Source organism: Petaurus breviceps, unplaced genomic scaffold (genome assembly GCF_028583685.1).
Source record: "Petaurus breviceps papuanus isolate PSGF00001 unplaced genomic scaffold, PetGlider_PUasm1.0 91133, whole genome shotgun sequence".
Lineage (NCBI taxonomy): Eukaryota > Metazoa > Chordata > Mammalia > Diprotodontia > Petauridae > Petaurus > Petaurus breviceps.
Genome location: NW_027187419.1, coordinates 68031973 through 68053671, shown reverse-complemented (window position 1 = coordinate 68053671; position 21699 = coordinate 68031973). Strand labels below are relative to the sequence as shown.

At 35.6% G+C, this 21699-nt stretch overlaps 1 protein-coding gene and 1 pseudogene across 3 annotated transcripts in view; both read right to left on the bottom strand.

Annotated features, from left to right (window-relative positions):
• Nucleotides 1-21699, bottom strand: part of PDS5B (PDS5 cohesin associated factor B) — a 234921-nt gene that overhangs the window by 4206 nt on the left and 209016 nt on the right. For 2 of the 3 annotated variants that reach the window (XM_069080647.1, XM_069080649.1), the window contains 9 exons: nucleotides 21071-21185; nucleotides 20028-20160; nucleotides 17334-17453; nucleotides 14695-14757; nucleotides 13545-13690; nucleotides 10532-10631; nucleotides 5816-6255; nucleotides 5614-5721; nucleotides 2842-2983 (listed from right to left, as the gene is read on the bottom strand). In XM_069080647.1, coding sequence (XP_068936748.1) covers nucleotides 2842-2983; nucleotides 5614-5721; nucleotides 5816-6255; nucleotides 10532-10631; nucleotides 13545-13690; nucleotides 14695-14757; nucleotides 17334-17453; nucleotides 20028-20160; nucleotides 21071-21185 — 1367 coding nt within the window. The remainder of the gene's footprint in view (nucleotides 1-2841; nucleotides 2984-5613; nucleotides 5722-5815; nucleotides 6256-10531; nucleotides 10632-13544; nucleotides 13691-14694; nucleotides 14758-17333; nucleotides 17454-20027; nucleotides 20161-21070; nucleotides 21186-21699) is intronic. The other variant, XM_069080648.1, reaches the window with a different exon arrangement.
• Nucleotides 1-21699, bottom strand: part of LOC138155417 (biogenesis of lysosome-related organelles complex 1 subunit 2 pseudogene) — a 964561-nt pseudogene that overhangs the window by 917026 nt on the left and 25836 nt on the right.

The following is a 21699-nucleotide window of genomic DNA, read 5'->3' as shown; positions in this document are numbered from 1 at the left end:
GTTTCTATTTTTTCAGCTAATCAATTAACAAGCATTTGTGAAGCACTAAAGATGAAAGTGAAAGTCTATGCTGTAAAGTGGCTTATAGTCTAACATAAGAAACAACATATTCATCCACAGGTCTGTAAAAAAAAAAAATACATATAAAATAATCCTGGCAGGGAAGCCACTAAAGGTCTAATGTAAAAGGTGAAGTTTAACTGAGTCTAAAAGCAAACCAAAAGAGGAATTGAGGCAACATACTGAAGGCATGCCTGACCAAAGGCACCACAAATGGGAACTGAGCTCATGAAATACAGAAAAAAAACAACAAAAGGGAATAGAACAGAACCTTAAAGTACAACTACAGTTGAAAACATGAAATAGATAGCCAATGAGACTGAAAAAGGTCAGATAAGTGATTAAGTTGGAAGCCAGATTCTAGAGGGTTTGGAAGAATGGGAGGAAAGAAAGTAAAAGCAATCAAATGTAGAAAGAAAGATTTTATTTTAGGAGTTTGAGAAAAGAAGAAGAGCTACAAAGGTAAGAGTTATGAGGATGGCAAAAATCAGTGATAGTTAGAAAAGGAAGAGTAGATAGGGGAAGATGATAATGGGGAAAATCTGCTAAATATCTCAGGGGATGAAATTAAGGGCACATGTAGAGAAAGATGGAATTGGTGAGAAGGGTCACTTCATCAGAGATTGGAGGAAAGGAAAAAATAGTGAGGAATGACATCAAGGAAATATGAAACAAGGAGAGAGAACAATTTTTATGTATAAAATGGATTCTACATTCAAGATATCAATCTGTAGATGTATAGATCGATATCTTGAATGTCAATATAAAGATCATATGAATATATTTATCTGAATTTAATAGGTTTAGGTTACTTTACTCAGAAGAATTATACCCTTTGGTTCTAAAAAAATTTGGCAAGATGTTATTACCAAGCCACTATCAATAATGAAATATGGAGAACAAGAAAGAAACTTCACGACTTACTTAGGGCAAATACCTTGGTTAAAAAAAAAAGGGGGGGACGGGACAAAAATTTAATCTAATAACCTTAAGTCAGTAAGCCTGGCTTTATTACTAGCAAAATTTCAGAACATGATGCTAAAAAAGAGTTAGAGAGATTGGAGAACCTTTAGAAGCCAGTCTAAAGTAATCAGCCAATAAAGGAAAAGTAAGTACTAATGTGCAAGCACTATACTAAGTGCTGGAGAAAGAAAGAAAGAAAGAAAGGCTAAATATAGTCTCTGACGTCAAGGAGTAAGCAACAAACAGGTAAATAATAAATATATACAAGAGATACACAGAGTGAAGAGAATGTAAGTAATCTCAGGGGGAAGTTATAGCAGCAAGTGGAACCAGCAAATGTCTCTTGCAAAAGGTGGTTCTTTAGCTACGTGTTGATGGAAGTCAGGGAAACGAGTAAGCAGAGGGGAGGAAAGAAAGCACTCCATGCCAGTGAAAAGGCAGTTAAAGGAGATGTAGTGCCATATGCAAGGAACTGAAAGAAGGTCACTGTAGCTGTATAATAGAGTGGGAATGTAGGGAAGTTAGGGGCAAAAAGACTGGAAAGATATGAAAGGGACAAATTATGAAGAGTTTTCCATATTAACAGAGGATTTCATATTTGATCCTGGATGAGACAGGGAGTTGTTGGAGAACTCACTTAAGCAGGGGCATGACATGGTCAGACCTACACAAATCATTTCTGAAGCTGAGTGGAGAATGGACTGGTGTTGGGAGGGACTTAAGGCAGAGATCAGTTAGAAGGTTGCTGAAATAATCTAGGTTAGAGGATATAATGGCATGAACTGGAATCATGACTACTTGCATAAGGAGAAAGGGATATATGCAAGAGATGTTGTAAGGGTAGAAAAAAACCAGATTTAGCAATGGACTGGATATGTGGAGTGAGAGGAAATCAAGAATGACATTGAGGGGCGGCCAGGTGGCACAGCGAGTAAGAGCACCGGCTTCAGTGTCAGAACGACTTGCAGATCAAATCCCGGGCTCAGACACTTAGCACCCACCCAGAAACACCTGGCCATGTAACCTTGAGCAAGTTACTTAACCCCAATTGCTTAGGGGCGGCCAGGTGGCTCAGCGAGTAAGAGCACTGGCTCCAGTGTTGGGACGACCTGGAGATCGAATCCCGGGCTCAGACACTAAGCACCACACCCAGAAATAACTGGCCGTGTAACCTTGAGCAAGTTACTTAACCCTGATTGCTTAAAAAAAAAAAAAAAAAAAGAATGACATTGAGGCTGGGAGCCCAGATGACTGGAAAGATGATGGTTTGAAGCTGAGGAAAATTTGAAAGGAGAAGTTTTTTAGGAAAAGATCATCAATTCTGTTTTAGAAAGGTTGAGTTTAAAATGAGTATAAGACATATGTGTCAAGATGCATGATTGTAACTCAAGAAAAAGACCAAAGTTGCATATATAGATCTGGAAATAAAGAAACATCTGTATTGATGATAAGTAAACCCATGGGAGCTGTTAAGCTGACCGAATGAGATAGTATAGAGCAAATAAGATAAGATCACTGGAGAAAGCCCTGCTGAAGACTTTCTGTTAGAGATATGGTTGATGTGTATTTTGAACTGAAGGAAGGAGCTCCTAAGACAATGAAATCACAGACACTTAAAAATATTTAAATAACCAAACCCAACGGTATATTAAAGTACAAGCAAAATTAGTTCACTATTCTAAAAAGCAGAAAACAACATCCAATTTTTAGATATACACAAAGGGAAGTTTGATATTGATTTGACTAGACTCTCATTGTTCTTACTTCTCAATCCCTTTATCCCAATCTAGCTGAGGCACGGGAATTTATAACACATACAGTGATTGTAGAAACTTCCTCTTCCTCCATTATTTCTTCTTGTGGAATGTCATCATTGACAGGAGAGCTACTCTGAAAAACATCCATCTCTTCACTTGATTCATTTTCTTTACTAGAGGCTTGTTTGGAGCGTCCAGTACGGCTAGAGTAAAAAACATAAGAAATTAAATTAATTCACTAAGCTATAATCATCAACTTTTGGTATTAGAGAAAAAACACTTTCAAATATTACATGGCTTTTCACTGCTCATTTATCAGTGATTCTTTAAATGAGACTGAATGTATTTTCTATTATTCTGAATCCAAAACTGGTATTTTAATCGTGGAGACTGTCCCAGATACAAAAATGTGCCAAATACTACTCAAATTTATATATTTACAATCACTGAAATAATATTTGTTCTTTCAACTGCTGCTGCTGACTTTGTGTCACCCCACGCTTCAAGGACACTGATGCAGAACAAGGCAGAAATAGCAGAGCTCTATGGAAGTCAAAAACCTGGTTGAAGTACAGGTTCCACTACTTTGTGACTATGGGTCAGTCACTTCGGTGCTCTGAGCCTGTTATAATGAGGGTTATAATATCTGTAGCTATAAATCAATGATGCTATGACCCTGTACATGTATCTCACAGGAAAGTTGCAAGGAACTAGTGAAATAATTAAAATTCTATAAACATGTAAATCTTCTTAAGTTTACTAAGATCTGAGACAGAGCTTTAACTTTATTTCCTTCATTGCCCTACATATTTCACGTGCTCAATAAATGTTTGCTGAATTAAATTTAATGGTCCTACTCATCAATTACTGACAAGGTCAAATGGTCCCAGAATTTTTTGATAAAACATTCTTAGAAACTATATTTTAAGGGGAACATGGTAAAGAGAAGTGAATATATATACAGATGGTTGTGTTCATCTGTCTGAATACATTTGGTGTCACTGGTGGAAAACATCAAATAAGTAGAGTTGAAATATGTGTGTGTGTGTGTGTGTGTGTGTGTGTGTATCACAGCATTAATTTAATAGCTCATTGAAAAGTGGGAACTAGTTATTTTTTCTTAGTTTCAGATGCCATTAACTTGATAAGGAGCAAATACTCAAACTTTCAGAAGAGCATGGGGTACTCCCCACAATACATGGAATCAAATTTGTTGGTACTGTGTCCTAAGTAAACTACTTGAAGAGCCTCAAAACATATATTGTTTGTTTAACACTGAAACAAAAGTAATTTTTTTAACTTAAAATGCTTTTTCAAATACAGGTAGCTTAACAAAGAAAGATGAACAACACTGTCAATATTGACCTGCAATTTACATTAAATCTAAGCTAGAACTTAGCACTGAAGATTCAAAATAAAGTCTACCAGAGCTGGCTGTAGGATCACCTCTAGTGAATGTTTCTTAAAGTAGAATATTCACCTGGTTTGGAATAATGTATCATCGATCCTACTCAATATCAGAAAGGAAATAGACTCTATGGCCTCTAAAAATTCATAATTTTCTGATTCTCACTAATTATAATCTACAAATTTTTAACATTAAGGATTCTTGGGGTGTCTAGGTGGCACAGTGAATAGAGCACCACTTCTGGAGTCAGGAGGACCTGAGTTCAAATCCTGCCTCAGACTGTGTGGCCTTGGGCAAGTCACTTAACCCCAACTGCCCTACTTTCTCCCCTCCAAAAAGCAAAAAACAAACAAATGACACATTAAGGATTCTTTAATTACAAATTATTAGCTTTCCATACTTTAAGTTTCCACATAAAATCACTAAAAAGTATACCCACCTGTATGGCTTTCTTTCCCCCCACTGGAATGAGGGGCTGGCTAGCAAAAAGCAGAATGAGGGAAGCATGCAAATCTGAATAAGACCGTCTGTGGTGTTTGCTCTGCCCTTGCATCTAGCAGAAATAGGTGTTTGACCCAATCACGCAAGTGTAACAGCATGTCTGGAAAGATGCTTTACATTGAGGTGTTGACATAACTACCTAAAATATCATTTATGTTGCATATACATAAAAGTATTAATGAGTTTCACTAACTAATGTGCTTACATTATTTTATTCTGAATCTTTCTCATTTATATTATTCGGAAAAAAGAATAGTGGAGGGAACTATACTTTTTTAGCAACAATGATTCTGAACTAAAACTTAATTTTGAAAGCTGATCCAACAGTACTATTACATTAAACTTTTTATGTACAGATAAATGTGTACCTGCATATTTATGTATTTGTGCTTTGAAAACAAATATAAGCCAGATGAATCATTAGAAAAATATTTATAGGAAAATGAATATTTTCTATAATAATCTAAGAAAGAGGAATGCTATTTCTCAAGAGTATTTTTTCCAATATGTTCACAAAGATGAATCTTGAAATGGGAGGAGTTAATTTTTTTCTAAAAAGGGCAAAAGAGAGTGCAAAGAAAAATGGGAGGAAAAGAGAAAAGGATAGGTCCAAAGTGTTGTGACCATCCCCTCATAAAGAGCTTACACAGTTACCAGTGTCTCCATGTGTAGTGTAAATGAAGCATTTGGCATGCATTTATAAAGATTTATTTTCAAGCTCACTAAAGTGTTAAAGTGGTGCCAGTGGGCTAACTGGGCTCTTGATGACCCAGTTAAAGATTGACAAAAATCTATTTTGCCAAGGATAAGAAGGGCTAACTAATATGTGTGGGCTTAAATACAGCACTGGATACACTATCATGAAATTTTATAAAGTTATTTGAAATCTGTTTGCAATTTAATATTATTGCATTCACAACTTACACATTTTTTTTGGGTTGTGATGGTGGTGGCGTTTTTGGTGGTCTTCCTCGTCTTTTCTGTGGTGTGGACTGTGTGGATTCAACTGCACTACTTTCAGAAGATTCTGTTCTGCTTTGGGGAAGACCCAAATTTTGATAGCATCAAATTATGATTTATGATATCATAACTAAAATATAAGCAGTCAACAGTCACAGACACCCACCTCTGCTGTGCTCTCCTTGAAGCTCTATGTTGTCTGCCCTTCTGTTTCTGTTCCACGTTCTCACTCTGCCTCTCTTCTTCTTCCTCCTCCTCTGTTGCTGAGGGGCCAGGTTTTTTCCTGCCTCCTCTCTTAGATGTTTTAATTGCTGGCTCTTCTTTTGGGGTGCCACCACCAATCACTTTAGGGGGTCGCCCTCTTCTGCCCTTTTTGGGAGGGCTATTCTGTTCATCCTCATTTTCTAAGAGATCTTCTTTGAGTCTCTTCTCTTCTGGCCACTGCTGTTCATCAGAATCAGACATGGCTGTGCCTCTTTTCCTTCCTCGCTGACTTCCCTTTGGTTTCTGTTCCTGAACCAATTTGGTTAAGTCATCCATACCTAACTTCTCTTCTGGATCTGTAACAGGTGTCTTCTTTCGGCTCCTTGGCTTCTCAAGTTCAGACTGAAAATCAAAATCAGATTACTGTTTTAATGAAAAGAATTATATATACAATGAAAAATGTAGCAAGTAAAAATTACAGTTACCAATGTTTGTGAAGAAAAAGGTAACTAAGAATAATATTTTCAAAATACAATAGAAGCATGACTAATCATTTCTTATGGAATCAAAAAATTCCCAGGGAGTGTTCTCGATTTTAAGGTATGTATACCTAAATGGAAGCACCCCAAAATAACAGTAATTATTACAATATAAAACCAAGCAGAGGAGGTAATATTTTACAAAAAAAGGAATTTCTGGATTAAGCATCTCAAATCATTATTCTATGTAGATTGGTTCTTTGGGGGGGGGGGGGGTTTGAGGGGGAGCAGAATGAGGGAACAGGGGCATGGACCAGGAATATATAGGGGATTCTAGTTAGTAACAACCTTCCACTGGTGCAATGAGCAACTTTTCTGTAACTTATAGTCTTAGAGAGTTGCCAGAGGCACTAAAATATTAAGTCACTTGTCCACAGTTACAGAGCTGAGTTATCAGAGGCAAAATTTAAGATTGGGTCTTTTGGACTCTAAGACCAGTCCTCTATCCAATATACCAGATGGCCTCTGTTTAATCAGTTCTAATTAATTAATCCAGCAATCTTCAATGAACCTATTCTTCTAGTCAATAATAATGGTAATTTTACATATATGTCAAGAGTAAGTAAATTTTACATAAGCATTATTAGTAATCTGTAATTATTTCAAAGGATTCCTTTCATTTTATAAATGAAGAATGCAAAGGCATAGAAGTAGTAAGTAAATTAAAAGCTCATTGAAAGGGCTTCTGTTTCACCCAAATAATACTCCTTTCTACTACAAACAATGAAAATTAATGAAATTTCACAGCAAATTACAATGCTACTTTGTTTGAAATTTATAGCATTGACCAGCAGATGGAGACTGAAAAGATTTTCTTAAGATGTCAAGACACTAAGGAATTTACTGTTTTAAGGAGTCTTACTCAATTAGAAATTGACAATAACACTTAAGGTCTCCTGAGAAAGCATATAAAAAAAAAATCAGTAATTACTATATATTCACATTACCTCCACGATTACTATTAGCATAGCAATGGAAGAGTAGTTGGCATCACATACACTATAGAATCACCAAAGCTCACTATTTCTTAGGAGTCTGTATCTGATCAAATATTCTTTTTACACTCATTGCAAAGATAAAAGAAAAATATAGATCTGAGGCAGGAAAAAACACACAGGTGAACTGCCCTCCTGAGAGTTTGGGTTAATCTGAATTTTGAATTTTTCTTAAATAAGCTTAAAAATTATTCAATAAGTATTCACATAGCTTATGGTTTGCAAACAAAAGTCAACTTTTCTTAATGTTTCTAGCATTCTTAAAATAACACAACTTAACTATTATGCTCTCTCTCTCTGGGGACATATTAAATGAGACTGAACTACAAAAAGGTCCTGTGGTTATGTATCTATTACACCAAATTCATTCTATAAGGGCTCAGGTAAGAGAGTGGCTCCAATGGATCTGCAAATGACTTATATTAGAAATATTCAAAGAGTTGGAAAGCTTTCATGGGAAAGGGTTGGTTTCAGATGTTCCAAAAGGCAAAATTAATCACAAAAGGTAAAAGCAAAAGAAGGCAAATTCTCACTCTCTATGAAGAAGAAAAACTTCATAATAATTGAGTAATCAAGCCACTGAATGACTTGACGGCAACATAAAGTAGGGGACTTATCACACTAGAATTATTTAAGCAGGTATTAGACAATAATGCACCATGTAGAAGAGATCTCTGTTAGGTGGGAGATATGACCAGAAAACTTCTTAAGGTGTCCTCTAATCCAGATTCTATGATTTTTATGGGCTGGGATTAGAGAATCACTTTCTTCTTCCAAATTTTTTATCATCTGGGAAGAAAACTGTTTTTAAGTAAATAATAATTTATGAATATTATTTCAATAGAAAGGGGGGAAATAAATCAGTAATAGGATACTACAGTAAAAAGTTTAAAAGAGTAATAGTACAATGACAAGAGAGGTGATATGGGCAAAACAACTAGAAAACTCTGACATCAACTGAAAACAACTGCAATTTTATGTAAACTGGAATCTAGTAAAGGATTTAGGAAAAGGTACACAAAACATTTTAACATGGAATCTATGTGTCATCAAATAGGGGCACAAATAATAACTTATTTTGTGCTTTGAAGCACTGCTGTTCAAATCGCTCATAGTAGCTAAAAAAATCTCAACCAAATAGAGAAGTCATTACTCTCAAAGACCCTACCTAAATTTTTGCTGGATTATATAGCACTACACAGGATTTTCATAAAGTTTTTTATTCACTTTAAAACTTAAATGAGTTGTGTTATAGATGATGGAAATAACCTATACACAATACTGTAAAACTATGTATTTAGAAGTTTAGAACAACTACACTACAAAATTGTATGCAGTTTATCTCAATTCAGATTCCTGTGACAAATGAAAAGTGGTCAATGTAAACTAAATCTTTTAATGAGAAGCATTTCTTAAAAGCTATGAGAAGAACATTCCCCACCATCACTAGAATGGTATGATGAATAAAAATCTAATTGCCAACTGAATGAAGATTTTTTTTTTTTTTTGGCTTTTTGGAAGGCAGTTAGGGCCAAGTGACTTGCCCAAGGTCACACAGCTAGTTTCTGTGTTAAGTGTCTGAGGCCACATTTGAACTCAGGGTCCTCCTGACTCCAGGGCCGGTGCTTTATTCACTGCGCCCTCCTAGCCACCCCTGAAGATTTTTTAAAAAACAGGTATCATTACTGAAAACTGTGGTTTCCCAACCAGGAAGGAACATAAGAAAATAGCAATTATATGACAACCATCAAAGGAGTTCACAAAAATAATAACTAAATCCATTATATCTTCTTTTTATTTGGATAGTGTTCCATGCTACTCTGCTATGACAGTACAAGTTTCTTTCTCTTTCCTTTTTTTAAAAAAAGTATGGCAGATATGGATACCCTTTGTTCACATAACAGTTGCTACTGGAATTCCTGTTTTGAGGTCATGTCAAACATGTAGTTGAGGCACAACCAAGGCATTTGCTTTGGGGGAACAAAGGAGCTAGGAATGTCATTTTTTCATGGGGTTGGAAGATCAAACTGAGTACTCTTGTTATGATATATGCTGAGGTCATATGAAAGTGTACAGCTGGGTACTTCAAGTGTTCTAAAATCCTTAATAGATTTACCTTTAAATGACATTTAAATGCCAAATTTCAAACTTTAAGAAGTAAACTATGACTTTATAAAGAACCTGTATAATTTTTCTACTATATTGGAAACATAAAAAGTCATGTCTATAAAATTTCCAAAATGTTAAAACTGTCAAGGTCATTATCTTAATCTTCTGCCTTCAGATTATTTTGGGGGGGTCAAATCATCGAATGTATTACATGGCCAATTTCTTAAAATGCAGAATACGACCAATAATGTTATAAAGTTGTTTGTTATTTTAGGATTCCTATGTCAAAACAGTAAAGACAATTAACTGTCAAACCTGAGAAATAAAATTCTGAAAGCCATCCAAATAATTTATAGAGGTTTTTGTGGTAGCCCCAACTGGGAACTAAGGGGGTATCCTCCTATTTGGGAAATGGCTAAACAAACTGTGATATAGGAATATAATGAAGTATTACTGTGTAATAAGAAATTATGAAATGGATAATTTCAGAGGAAACTGGGAAATGTTTATGAAATGATGAAGAGTGTAGTGAGTAGAACTAGGACAAAAATGTATACAATGACAACAACGCAGAAAAAAAAAACTTTGAAAGCCTTTGCAACTCTGAAAGACTTAGAATTACACAATGATAAAACATGAGCCCAAAAGAATGAAGATGCAATAAGCTACTCATCTCATGAGAGTGAGGCAATAAACTCAAAACCCAGAAAGATACAAATTTTTTGACAGGGCTAATTTGGGAATTTGTTTTGCTGAACTATGTACTGAGGGATTTGTTTTGGGTTTGTTTTATTAATATTTGCTCAATGGGGGAGAGGAGGGTAGTGGGAGGGATAGATTAATTTTTAAAACTTGCTACTTGAAATATGAAAATAAACTAAAAAAAAACAACAACTCATAAATCTTCAGAGTGGAAAAAAAAGAAAAAGAAAAATTAACTGATTTAGCCTAGCTTTATGAAGTTGAAAATTATTACTATAGTACCAGTTTTATAATGTGATTATTATCAGACACAACCCAACATCTCATTCTTACAAGATCAGAGTCGTCTCTCTTGTCACTCTTTTTTCCTGGCAGAGGTGAAGACATTGAGAAATCTTCATTTTCACTATGATCCATTTCAGAACTGTCAAGCCTTTCAAAACAAATATTTATCATTATTTACAATTATTACATTTATCATAATATATTTTATACACTCTGTCTCTCTCTCTCTCAGTCTCACTTTCTCTAATTCTCAAAAACCTGCCTAGGACAGCTCTGTAGGGTAAGATTGTAAAGCCTTTGAAGGATTCTCATGATTTTAGAATCTGCATAATTTAATTCTTCCACAACTCATCCAATACCAGCTGCAGTACTTTTTTTAGAGCTAAAATTCTAAAGTTATCGATAATTTTAAAGAAATTAAGAAACTCTATATAAATGTGGAGGAAGGAAAGAAACGTGGAGAAAGGAAAATGTGAAGGAAAGAAAATGGGGGCTTTTCATGTCTCGCCAAACAGAAGCATAAAGCTCAATTATATTTACTAAGCATCTATAATCTAGTACATGCCAGATGCTATGTTAATATAAAAGAAAAATAAGACAAGCCTTCCCCTCAAAGAAGATAACACAATAAAGATCTGGAGGTGATGGCCTCACAGGTTTTTTCCAGATTTAGATCTATGACCCTATGACCACAAAACAACATGAAAGAAAGTTTTATATGATGAAGTATCCACTAAGTGGCATGAACCTGAGTTCAAGGTGAGAGAAAAATGTGGTCTGTTGGTGAAACGATAAGATCACCTTGGATATAGCAAGGGATCATTGTGCTAGGATACAAGAAAAATAAAGCTGGAGTGAGATTATAAAGCAAAGGTTTTTTAAATAGGAGGTGGGGATGGTGCATAAACTTGAAAACTATTTCAAAATAATGGGTTTCCTTTGTAATCCCATGTATTTATTTTATTTTAAAAATTCTGAAGATTTCAGAATAGATTTCACCAGAATGATGAAGAGGTCTATGATACAAAATAAGACTAAGAACTTCTGTGATAAAGGGTCTTGAGTATCATCAGGCTAAGGAATTCGATTTTACTATAGGTAATGATAGTCACTTTAAGGAATAGTATAATCAAAACCATGATTTAGAAATGCTGATTTACTGGTGGTATAGAAAATGGATTAAAATATCAAGGAAATCAGTTAGAGACCTGTTTCAGTAGTTTAGGCCTGAATACAAGGGTCTGAAACTAAGTGGCAAAAGAAGGAATGTACAGAAGAAAGAGGATTATAAAGAGGGCCCCTTGGCTGGCTCTGAAAGACACGGAGGAATCAAAGAGTTTCTGAGAGATTATTATTGTCTATAAGTGACTAGGAAAATGCAGTCATTGATATAAACAGGAAACCAAGAAAGAAAGTCACTTTGGAAACAAAGGTGTTTTAGATGCAATTGAAGATGTGTAAGAGAATATGTCCAGTTGATTGCTAAAGACAGCAGATAATGAACGGAATTTCAATGTCAAAATATTAATCATTGAAGCTCTTGGGCAGACAATTTACATGGTATCATGAACATCAGTGACAGGCAATGGTGGCCTACTAGAATGAATGTCACTCTTGGACTCAGGAAGATATAGGTTCTGGTCCTGCCTTGGAAAAATATTATGACCACAGGAAATCACTTAACCTATTAAGTTCCTCAAAGCATATAAGGTTATACATTTCAAATTGGCTGCTCATCTATACCTTAAGAGGGAATTCTTACAATAGAAGTCCCTACACAGATGAAGTCACAGTTCTGAACTACCACTTCCGATTTCTATTTTTTGGATCAGCCAGAAATATAACCTCTACATCTATATCAAGATTACTGAAAAAGATTTTTACTGCCAGGAATATCTTATTCCATATCATCAGTTGTGCAATTCCCAAACTGGCAGCAACTAATGCCTCTGTGATGATCCACTTTAGTCAAGTAATATAAATCCAGCAAACATGGGTCTTTGAACATCTAAAATTACTGAAGAATTTTCAAAATTTAATTAGTTTCACACTAAACCTTTAAAAAGCAAAGTAAAAAGGATGGCTTAAAATGAAAACATGGAAAGGGACCAGGCTGACCAGACTTGTGATTTTATTGATACAGGGACCTGCCAGGAGAGGCATCTCCCCTCCCAGTGATATAGTTCACACACATTTTATCTTCTCACTGTTAAGAGAACTAACTAGAACAGAGGGGCCAGATTTCCACAAGGTCCCAGTTGGACTAATATATAATTTGGAAGTGTTTAACAAAATAAATCAAGTCACAATACAACATAGATAATGTTAATTTGAGATTTTCTAAGTAACATGAGGCCTGCAGGGATTTGTTTTTATCTGAACTTGACACCACTGGCCTAGGGCACTGAGAGGTTAAGTGATTTGTCCAGAGTCACACAGAAAATATGGGTCAGAGGAGGGACTTGAGTCCAGGTCTTCCTGAAAGGAAGGAAACAAGCCTTTATATAGCACTTACTCTGTGCCAGGAACTGTGCTAAGCACTTTACACATATCTTATATGATTCTCTTAATCACCATGGGAAACAGATGTTATTATTATCATTATTCCCATTTTACAGATGAAGGAAATGAGACACATAGGAGTCAAGCAACTTGGTCAGAGTCACACAGCTCATTAAGTGTCTGAGGTCATATTTGAACTTATGTCTGACTTCCTGTGCCACTAGCTGCCTTCTCTGGATCCTATGCCAGCTCTGTATCAAGTATGTCACATTTTATCTTAAAATTATGTTATTATCATATCATTATAGGAAAGTTCTCTCAACACTTGCTATGGGAAGTGAGTCTGGGAGGTGGCGGGGGAGGTTGTTGAAGATTCATCAGTCCTTAAAAACAAGCATTTCACATGACCACCATAAATCTTAAGTTGGAAAAGAATGATAGGTCATTTTTAGATAACAGTGACAGCTCCCTTATACAAAGTATTTCAGATTAGAGTTTTTTAAAAGTTAACGTTATAACATCCATAAATCACTGTTAATGTAAACTATCACATACATACCTTCCCTTAATTCTTCCTGGAGAACTTGGATTTGAGCTGCTACTTGCATTGCTCACAGTCTCCATCCTTGAAGATTTAGACTGAGATTGCTTGCCTGCTGATGAAAGAGGCTTATTAACAGCTCCAAGAACATTGGCTGTTTTAGGCTAAAAAAAAAACAAACCAACACATGTTTGATTATCCAATTAAAAACAAGAAAGTACTTGTTAAATAATTAGGAAACGACAGGTATTACTGTCAAAATATCTAAATATAAATCAAGAGGAATGAATTATTCTGTAAGCATTAAGTCTATAAACTAAATTTGAACAGAATATAGTGATACACACCTATGATCCCTGTTACCAAGGCATTGAGGAAGGTGGACCTCTTGGGCTCGAGAGTTCTGAGAAGTAGTAGGTTAAGCTAATCAGGTGTTTGTACTAAATTTGACATCATTTTGGGGAGGCCCTGACAGTAGAGGAATTCACCAGGTTGCCTACTGCAGGCAACAGAAACAGCCTATCAAAATAGCTAGTGTGTAGTGGACCTTGGGCAAGTTACTTAGCCCCAACTACCCTCCAAAAAAAAAAAAATAGCTGGGTGTATCAGAGGGATCAGGTCCTTGAGTGGCCACAAAACTTCTAGTAAGGGTGAGACAGAGACCAAATCTTAAAAAATTCAATTAAATAAAGATAAATTTTACTCAATAAAAATTTAAAGGCACATGGAAGGCAAAAGAGTAGTTTCTCAGTTACATGGAAAGAGGTTGAAAAGGAAATTGAAAGCTAATGAATAATGCAATCAACAACACTAGCTCTACTGCTAAACTTACTCTACAGAAATATATGTGATTACATTTTGTTTTAAAATTTACATTTTGGTACTGAAGAAAGATGTCTAAAAATTAGAGTGCCATGATTTATTCCAAATTCTATTGGCTTGCTGAGGAAACATTAGCAACTTATCATGCTTTAGTTTGCATTTTTTGGAAAAGGGGTCTATAATTACTTATTAGGCAATAAGGATATTTCTAAAAATTAATTTTTCTAGCTTATGTAAATTCTTGAAAGAAATACAAAAGTGCAAGACAGAATCATGCCAGTGATCACATTAATGAAAAGAAACTACTCTACAACAAACAAAACTTTTAATTTTTATCGAAATGTACCTTTCCTGGAGTAAAGAAGGATTTCATTTCTGGAGGCAGATAATTTTTGGTGTTACTAAAGTTCTAAAAGGAAAGGAAAAAAGTAATTGATGAACATATGGGAAAATGTATCTGTGATGTCTAGAAGGTTAACATATGGTAGAAAATAACAAATTTTACACTAGTAAATAAAAAATTATCTGAAATCTAATTTTATTTTGAATTATTTGAGGCATCTTTGTGTGTCTAAACCAAATCCTCTTAATTGAGCCATTATTGTTAAATTATACTTCAGTCCAAAAATTATAACTGCGAGTGAAGAATGAATAGAAGACTCAGTCCTGACTTAGAGTAGTTAGTCATACTGTTTTTAGGGGTGATAAGTGGGTCCAATTGCCTGTTCCAAATTCCAATAAACTTTTTACAGTTTCAAATTCATTCTTTGATTGTTTCCTTGTAGCTAGTATTTGATGAAATTCGATTCCAACAAATGCCTAGTCTTTGCTAGGCACTGTGTGCCAGGTGTTGGGATTACAAAGAGAAAAATGAAACAGCCCCTTCCCTCAAGCAACTCACATTCAACTGGAAGAAAGTAACATGTACACACATGATATGAAATATAAACAAATAAATACAAAGTAATTAGGGGTAGGAAGTTCTAACAATAAGGGGAGTCAGCAAAGTTCTACTGAAGAAAGTGGCATTTGAGCTGAGCTTTGAAGGGAGCTACGGATCCTAAGAGACTAAAGTGAGAAAAGAGAACATTCCAGGCATGACAACAGCAAGAGCCAAGGCATGGAGAATGGAGATAGAATGTTCTATGTGTAGACTGGTGAGTAGGTCAATCTAGCTTGAAAATAAACTAAATTGGGGTGGCTAGGTGGTGCAGTGAATAGAACACCAGCCCTGGAGTCAGGAGGACCTGAGTTCAAATCCAGCCTCAGACACTTAACACATACTGGCTCTCTGACCTTGGGCAAGTCACTTAACCCCAACTACCCTGCCCTGCCCCCTCAAAAAAAAAAAAAAAGAAAATAAACTAAGTGGAGATAAATAATGGCAGGAAAGAAATGCTTTAATCAGATTGTGACATAATCTGAAATGTCAAAGAAGACTGCATTTAATCCTAAGTGACAGGGAGCCACTGAATCTTCTTGAGCAGGAAAATGACATGGCTAAATCAGTATAAAAAATAGAAAATAATATAGTAGATGTCTTGGGGGTGAATTGGAGAGAAGAGAGATTAAATATAGGAAGCCTATTCAGTAGTCTATTGCAAAGATTTAGGCAGAAGGTGTTAACTAAGGTTGGATGGGTAAATGGAGAAAAGGGAATTGAAGAGAGAAATGTTATAGAAGTAGAAATTAACAAGACAGCAAATGACTGGCTATTGGGGCAGGAAGGAAGGAAAGTAAAGAATCACGGATGACTGCAATTTTGAAAACTCAAGTGGACTTGAAGAATGGTGGTACAGATATAGGTAGTGCAGAAGATGGATGGATTTAAGGATAAATGAGATTGGTTTTGGACATCCTGAATTTCAAATGACTAGTGAACATCTGAGGGAATATTTCTAACAGAGAGTTAGTGATATAGAACTGGAGTTCAGGATAGAGAAGGCTGAATATATGTATTTGGGAGACCTCTAGAAAGAGATAATTGAATCCTTAGAGATTATGAGGTTTCTGAGAGTACAAAGATTAAAGGGAAGGGGCTTCAAGAAAGAATCTTGGGGCACACTCATACCCAGAAGACAGGAATCTTGGGGCACACTCATACCCAGAAGACAGGTGTGAGTCCTGTAAAGGAGAGTGAAGACTGGTTGGAGGTGGGAGAAGAATCAGGAAAGTGCACCATTCCCAAAAATCAAGGGAGAGATATATTCAGGAAGGTGTGTAGTTGACATTGTAAAATGCTGTAGAGAACTGAATGATGAGGACCAAGAAAAGGCCACTGGATTTAGCTATTAAAAGACTGTTGCTAACTTTGAAGGGAGCAGTTTTTGTTGAGTTGGTGGGATCAAAAGTGATTGTTAGGGGGTTGAGAAGTTAGTGGAAAGGGAAGAAATAGGGTTATAAACAGAAGTTTCCTCTGAAAGGGGCAAAAGACTCAGCTCTTGACCCACACCTTTATACTAGGCCAAGAATGAGGGATCTGTGGCCTTGAGGCCATATATGGCCCTCTAGGTCCTTGGGTGCAGCCTTTTGACTGAGTCTACTTTACAGAACCTTTTATTAAGGAGATTTGTTCTGGGAAGTTTGGATTCAAAGGGCCCCCACTTGAGGACTCAGAGGGCTACCTGTGGCCTTGAGGCTGCAGATTCCCCACCCTTGTACTAGCCTTTACCCATAGATGTTTTCATCTTGAGCCTCTATATAGTGACACTTGAGCTGCATACTTTGACTACACTTCTTTCTCCTTTCCGGATCCCAATTTTGCCTCTGATTGTAACCCCAACCTGGCTCAAGTATAAAAATACAATTCCAGTTTGATTATTGAAGACTACTAACCTTGACTGAAGCTCACTTTCAACCTTAGTACTTATAGGATGATTATTCTATGGGCCTAGTCCTGTCCCCCTTTGACCTGTCCTACCCAACAGTTGCCTATGACTCCATACTGATATAAGCAGGTTGCTTCAACTTACTCAAAATACTTACCTTGTCAGGTTGAGTGAAAAAACGTGCTGGAAGTACTGGGTCTTTTGGAGACTCCAAACTGTATGTGGTGCTCTTTGACATGATTATATTCATTGCTACATCACACACTGTGTATAGTTTCTACAATATTATTAAAATAAATAAATATGGAATTTAAAATAATCATGAACCAGTAAAGGAAAATATACCAGAATAAGAATTAGTCACAATTTTTAAAAATTGGAGAATGATCTATATATCAAAATTATACTTACGCTTACTATCTCATAAGGTTATAAGAAAAGCACTTTGTAAACTATATATTATGTAAATACAAGCTCATTATTATTTTAAGGAAGAATATTTAAATTACTAAAGTTTAACTTAAAGTTAATCATAAGTATTAAGAAAACTAATGTAGAATCATGTAAATTAAAAAAGAATCATAGAATCATTGATAGTTAAAGCTGGAGAGATATTTAAAGATCATGTAGTCCATACTCTTCATATCATACATACTAAAAAAGGGGCCAAATTTAGGTCATTTACAAATGTTAAGGTAGAGAGAGGTAGGGCTAAAACCCAGATTTTCTGACTCACAGTTCAGGGCTGACTCTAGCTTATATTCTACCTCTATACTAATCTCTGCTTCCAACTCTGGGAAGAGTAATAAAAACAACATTGCAATTGCTTCTGAAAGGTATGCCTAACTGATTGTCCTCTGATTCCACTTACTACCCCATGGATTTCCCAGGCAAAAACTTTCCCCCACCTCCAGTCTTCCTCTATCTGGGTTGCCTCCTCCAAATGAAATTTAAGTTTCTTGAGGGCAAGGAGTACCTTTGTTTTGTACTTGTATCTCCAAGACTCAGCACAATGCCTGACATACATCAAACATTTAATACATGTGTTTTCTTGTTTGTCTATCTCTTTCTCTTTTACTTTCTTTCATTCATCATGACACTTTACAAGAAAGGGTAAATGCTGATTATTTAAAAAGTGAGATATAACATTGTTGTTCAGTCATTTCAGTCGTGTCAGACACTTTGTGACTCCATTTGGGGGTTTCTTGGCAAAGATACTAGAGTGGTTTGCCATTTCTTTCTTTAGTTCATTTGACAGATGAGGAAACTGAGGGTTAAGTGACTTGCCCTGACATAGCTAATCACATAAGCTAATAAGTGTGTCAGGTCAGATTTGAACTAAGGAAGATGAGTCTTCCTGATTCCAGGTCTAGCATTCTATCCATGGCACCACTTAGCTGCCCTAGCTGTCTTGTGATAGAAGTCAGCAAATTGTTTTATTTATGTATATATACAATAATGAACCCAGTTTTTATGTTTGACATGTACATACATATATATGTATGTTTATATATACACATATATATGTATGTGTGTGAGTCTGTGTGTTTATGTATAAAAAATCTGATCTTGTTATTTTCTCAAAAGAAAATTTTCACTCCAGCTATTATTCACTTTCAGTTATTTACTCTAATTAATCACTCTAGCAGTTCATTCCCTTCTTGGGAGAATGAGATGATGCTAAAGATCGAAAAACAACACCCTTTTTAAGTAGGTGACTTCTATGACCAAGTTTAACAATCATATAAATGAATTTACTTTAGAGATGCTTATTTTACTCCAATTGCAACAAAGGGCTATAACGGGGTGTCTGAACAGACCAAGTAAATAATTCCAGATTGAATCAAAAGATATATATATTAAAACATGTTCAGTTACTAACCATGTTCTAATGAACTAGCTATTACACCCACATAGACCACTACTCTCAACTTCTCTTTAAAAGCTGGCATAATTTGCTTGCATTTCAGAGCATGCTCTATAAGTGTTATCCCACATTAAATAATAAATATAATGTAAAACTGGATTTCAAACCCATGATATTCCATAAGTTGTTTTCCTTTAAGCTTACTGATTACACTGAAATATTTTTCTTTAAAATAAAACTAAAGATACTTCTGACTTAACCTCATTAAATAATAGATTTATACTTTGGTCACACAAACTGCTGCAATCTTGTCTGATTCTAACAAGGACCTTACCTTATACATGAATACATCATTAGAACAGGCAAATGACAAGCCCAAATACTCATCTACTTATGGATATGGAAAGGATTATAATTCCAGGTTGATTCTCTTAGATCTTCAATCCTGTATTTTATTATAGTAGTTTAGATGTGTTTTAGTCCTAGTCTATTAGATAAAGATTTAATATTGTGTTTATATCTTCTTTTAGTCCCTGCCATGATTATAGAAATTTGCCATAAAAAGAAAAATAGGGACATAGCTAAAGTAAGGGAAAGAACATATATTAGGCTAACTCTCAAGTTCATAAGAGTTGTGTTCAAGTTCCGCTTCTGACAAATACTAGTCCTATGACCAAATGATTTCATCCCCTTCTTTAGAACTAAGTGGTAGATGAGTTTCCAAACTTGGAATTAACCACAGCAATGATATCTCAGGTCTAGACCAAAAAGGGAGTGGGAGAGGGATAAGGGGAGGAAGGGAAAGAGAAAAAAGAAGGGAAAAAGAGAAGAGGAGGAACTAAAGTGAATAAGAAGGAATATAAGAACAAAGACAATTCCAATGACACTAACCTATAGAAACAAGTTTAGACACTCTTTTTAAATGTTAAAAATTTCTATACTTAAAAGTCAATCTATAACCTTAGACAAAAAAAAAATACATACTTCATTCATTTTGGCATCATCTGGTCCTTGGGCATCTTTTGTTTGCTTAATATTTTCTACCATCTTTCTGATAAAAGCATGGCTGTTATTTTCATTTTTAGCCATTAAGATTTCCAGGATAAACCAGAGACATCTAAAAAAATGTAAGAGAAAAGTGGGCCATAATGTTAATCTATCTAGTGATTTCACAAAATAAATCCAGGAAAAACAAAAGCAAAGCACCTAAGAATCCTCAAGGAATTCTAGTAAAGGAAAAAAGGTCCAGTAAACATAAACACAAAAGATACTTAAACAGAGGCTAGCAATGAGAATACAAATTCTTCTGAGTTATTCCAAAGAATACTGACAGTGAAGGAATAAAGTAAAATATCATTGCAACTAAAGCAAAGGTAAGGCCAAAGTCTCCATAATTAGCATAATTTCTCCAAAAGGAAACCATATTCTAAGAAATGGCTCAACTATAATAGAGATATCAGAAGCAAGATTCAGACTGGTTTCTAGCATCTGGAAGGAACAGACTGTATTCCATTTATTTTAAGCCCTTTCCTTTCACTCAAGTGCTATTGTGCTGCCTCTTCACAGTATGGAGGCTAACCAGGGCTCTAAACGGCTGTGCTAGAAAGCATAGCTGGCTAGTCTTACCACAGAGGAAAGGCCTGAAGTGTGTATCCAGCTATATACTGTGTGGTCTTCAGTTCAAGAAGCATTTTAGTTAAATTCGAGAGGTTTCCTCACTCAAGAATTGTCTACAACGAATTTTCATTTAGGGTATGAACGTTGTCTAAGAACACAAGCAGGAAGGGGGCTGCAATATAAACTTGTGCAGAGATAAGTCAGACCAATGAAACAATGAACCGTGGAGAAGCAACCTGGGGGAAACTTGTTGGAATGCAGGGCATTACCAGGGAAGCTCCACCAGAACCACTCCAAGTTTCTCCAAAGGAACATGACATCTGAGATCAGCAGTTGCTACAATGTAACTGATGAAAAACTACAACCCAAGAAAACTAAAAGGAGGTAGGGGGAAGAGGAAGGAGTCTTACTCTTTCACATCTTTAAGTTGTTCAATGTCCTGGACTTTCACGTAATCTGGGTCATGTGCTAAAAGGTGAATAGTATAAGGAACAACATATTCTGGTAGAAGTGATAACAACTTTTCTGGAAAAGAAAAAAGGGGAGAGGGAGAGAGACAATTTGGGTTAGAAAGAAAAAGATACATACATATATATATATACTGTGAGTATACATACATATTTTACATTAAACATTCTTCGACTGACATGAAAATCAGGGTATGGCCCAAATTAAGTTAACACTACCTGTGAATAGCCTAAGCTATGCACAGCTATGTCCCTTCCTCTGTATTTCAACAACATGAAGGTAGTAAAACATAACTGAAGGTGGATGAATTCATGATTTACAGGTACATGAGTATAATTTTTTTAAAGAAAATAATTATAGGGGAAGTTAAGTGGTGCAGTGAATAGACCACTGACCCTTGAAGTCAGGAAGACCTGAGTTCAAATCCGGCCTCAGACACTTTGTAGCCGTGTGACCTTGGGCAAGTCACTTAACTTCAAGTACCCTGCCTTCCCCCTCCAAAAAGCAGAAAAAAAAAAAAGGAAAATAATTATAACAATGAAACTTGTTTTTGTTTTTTTGCTTTTTGAAG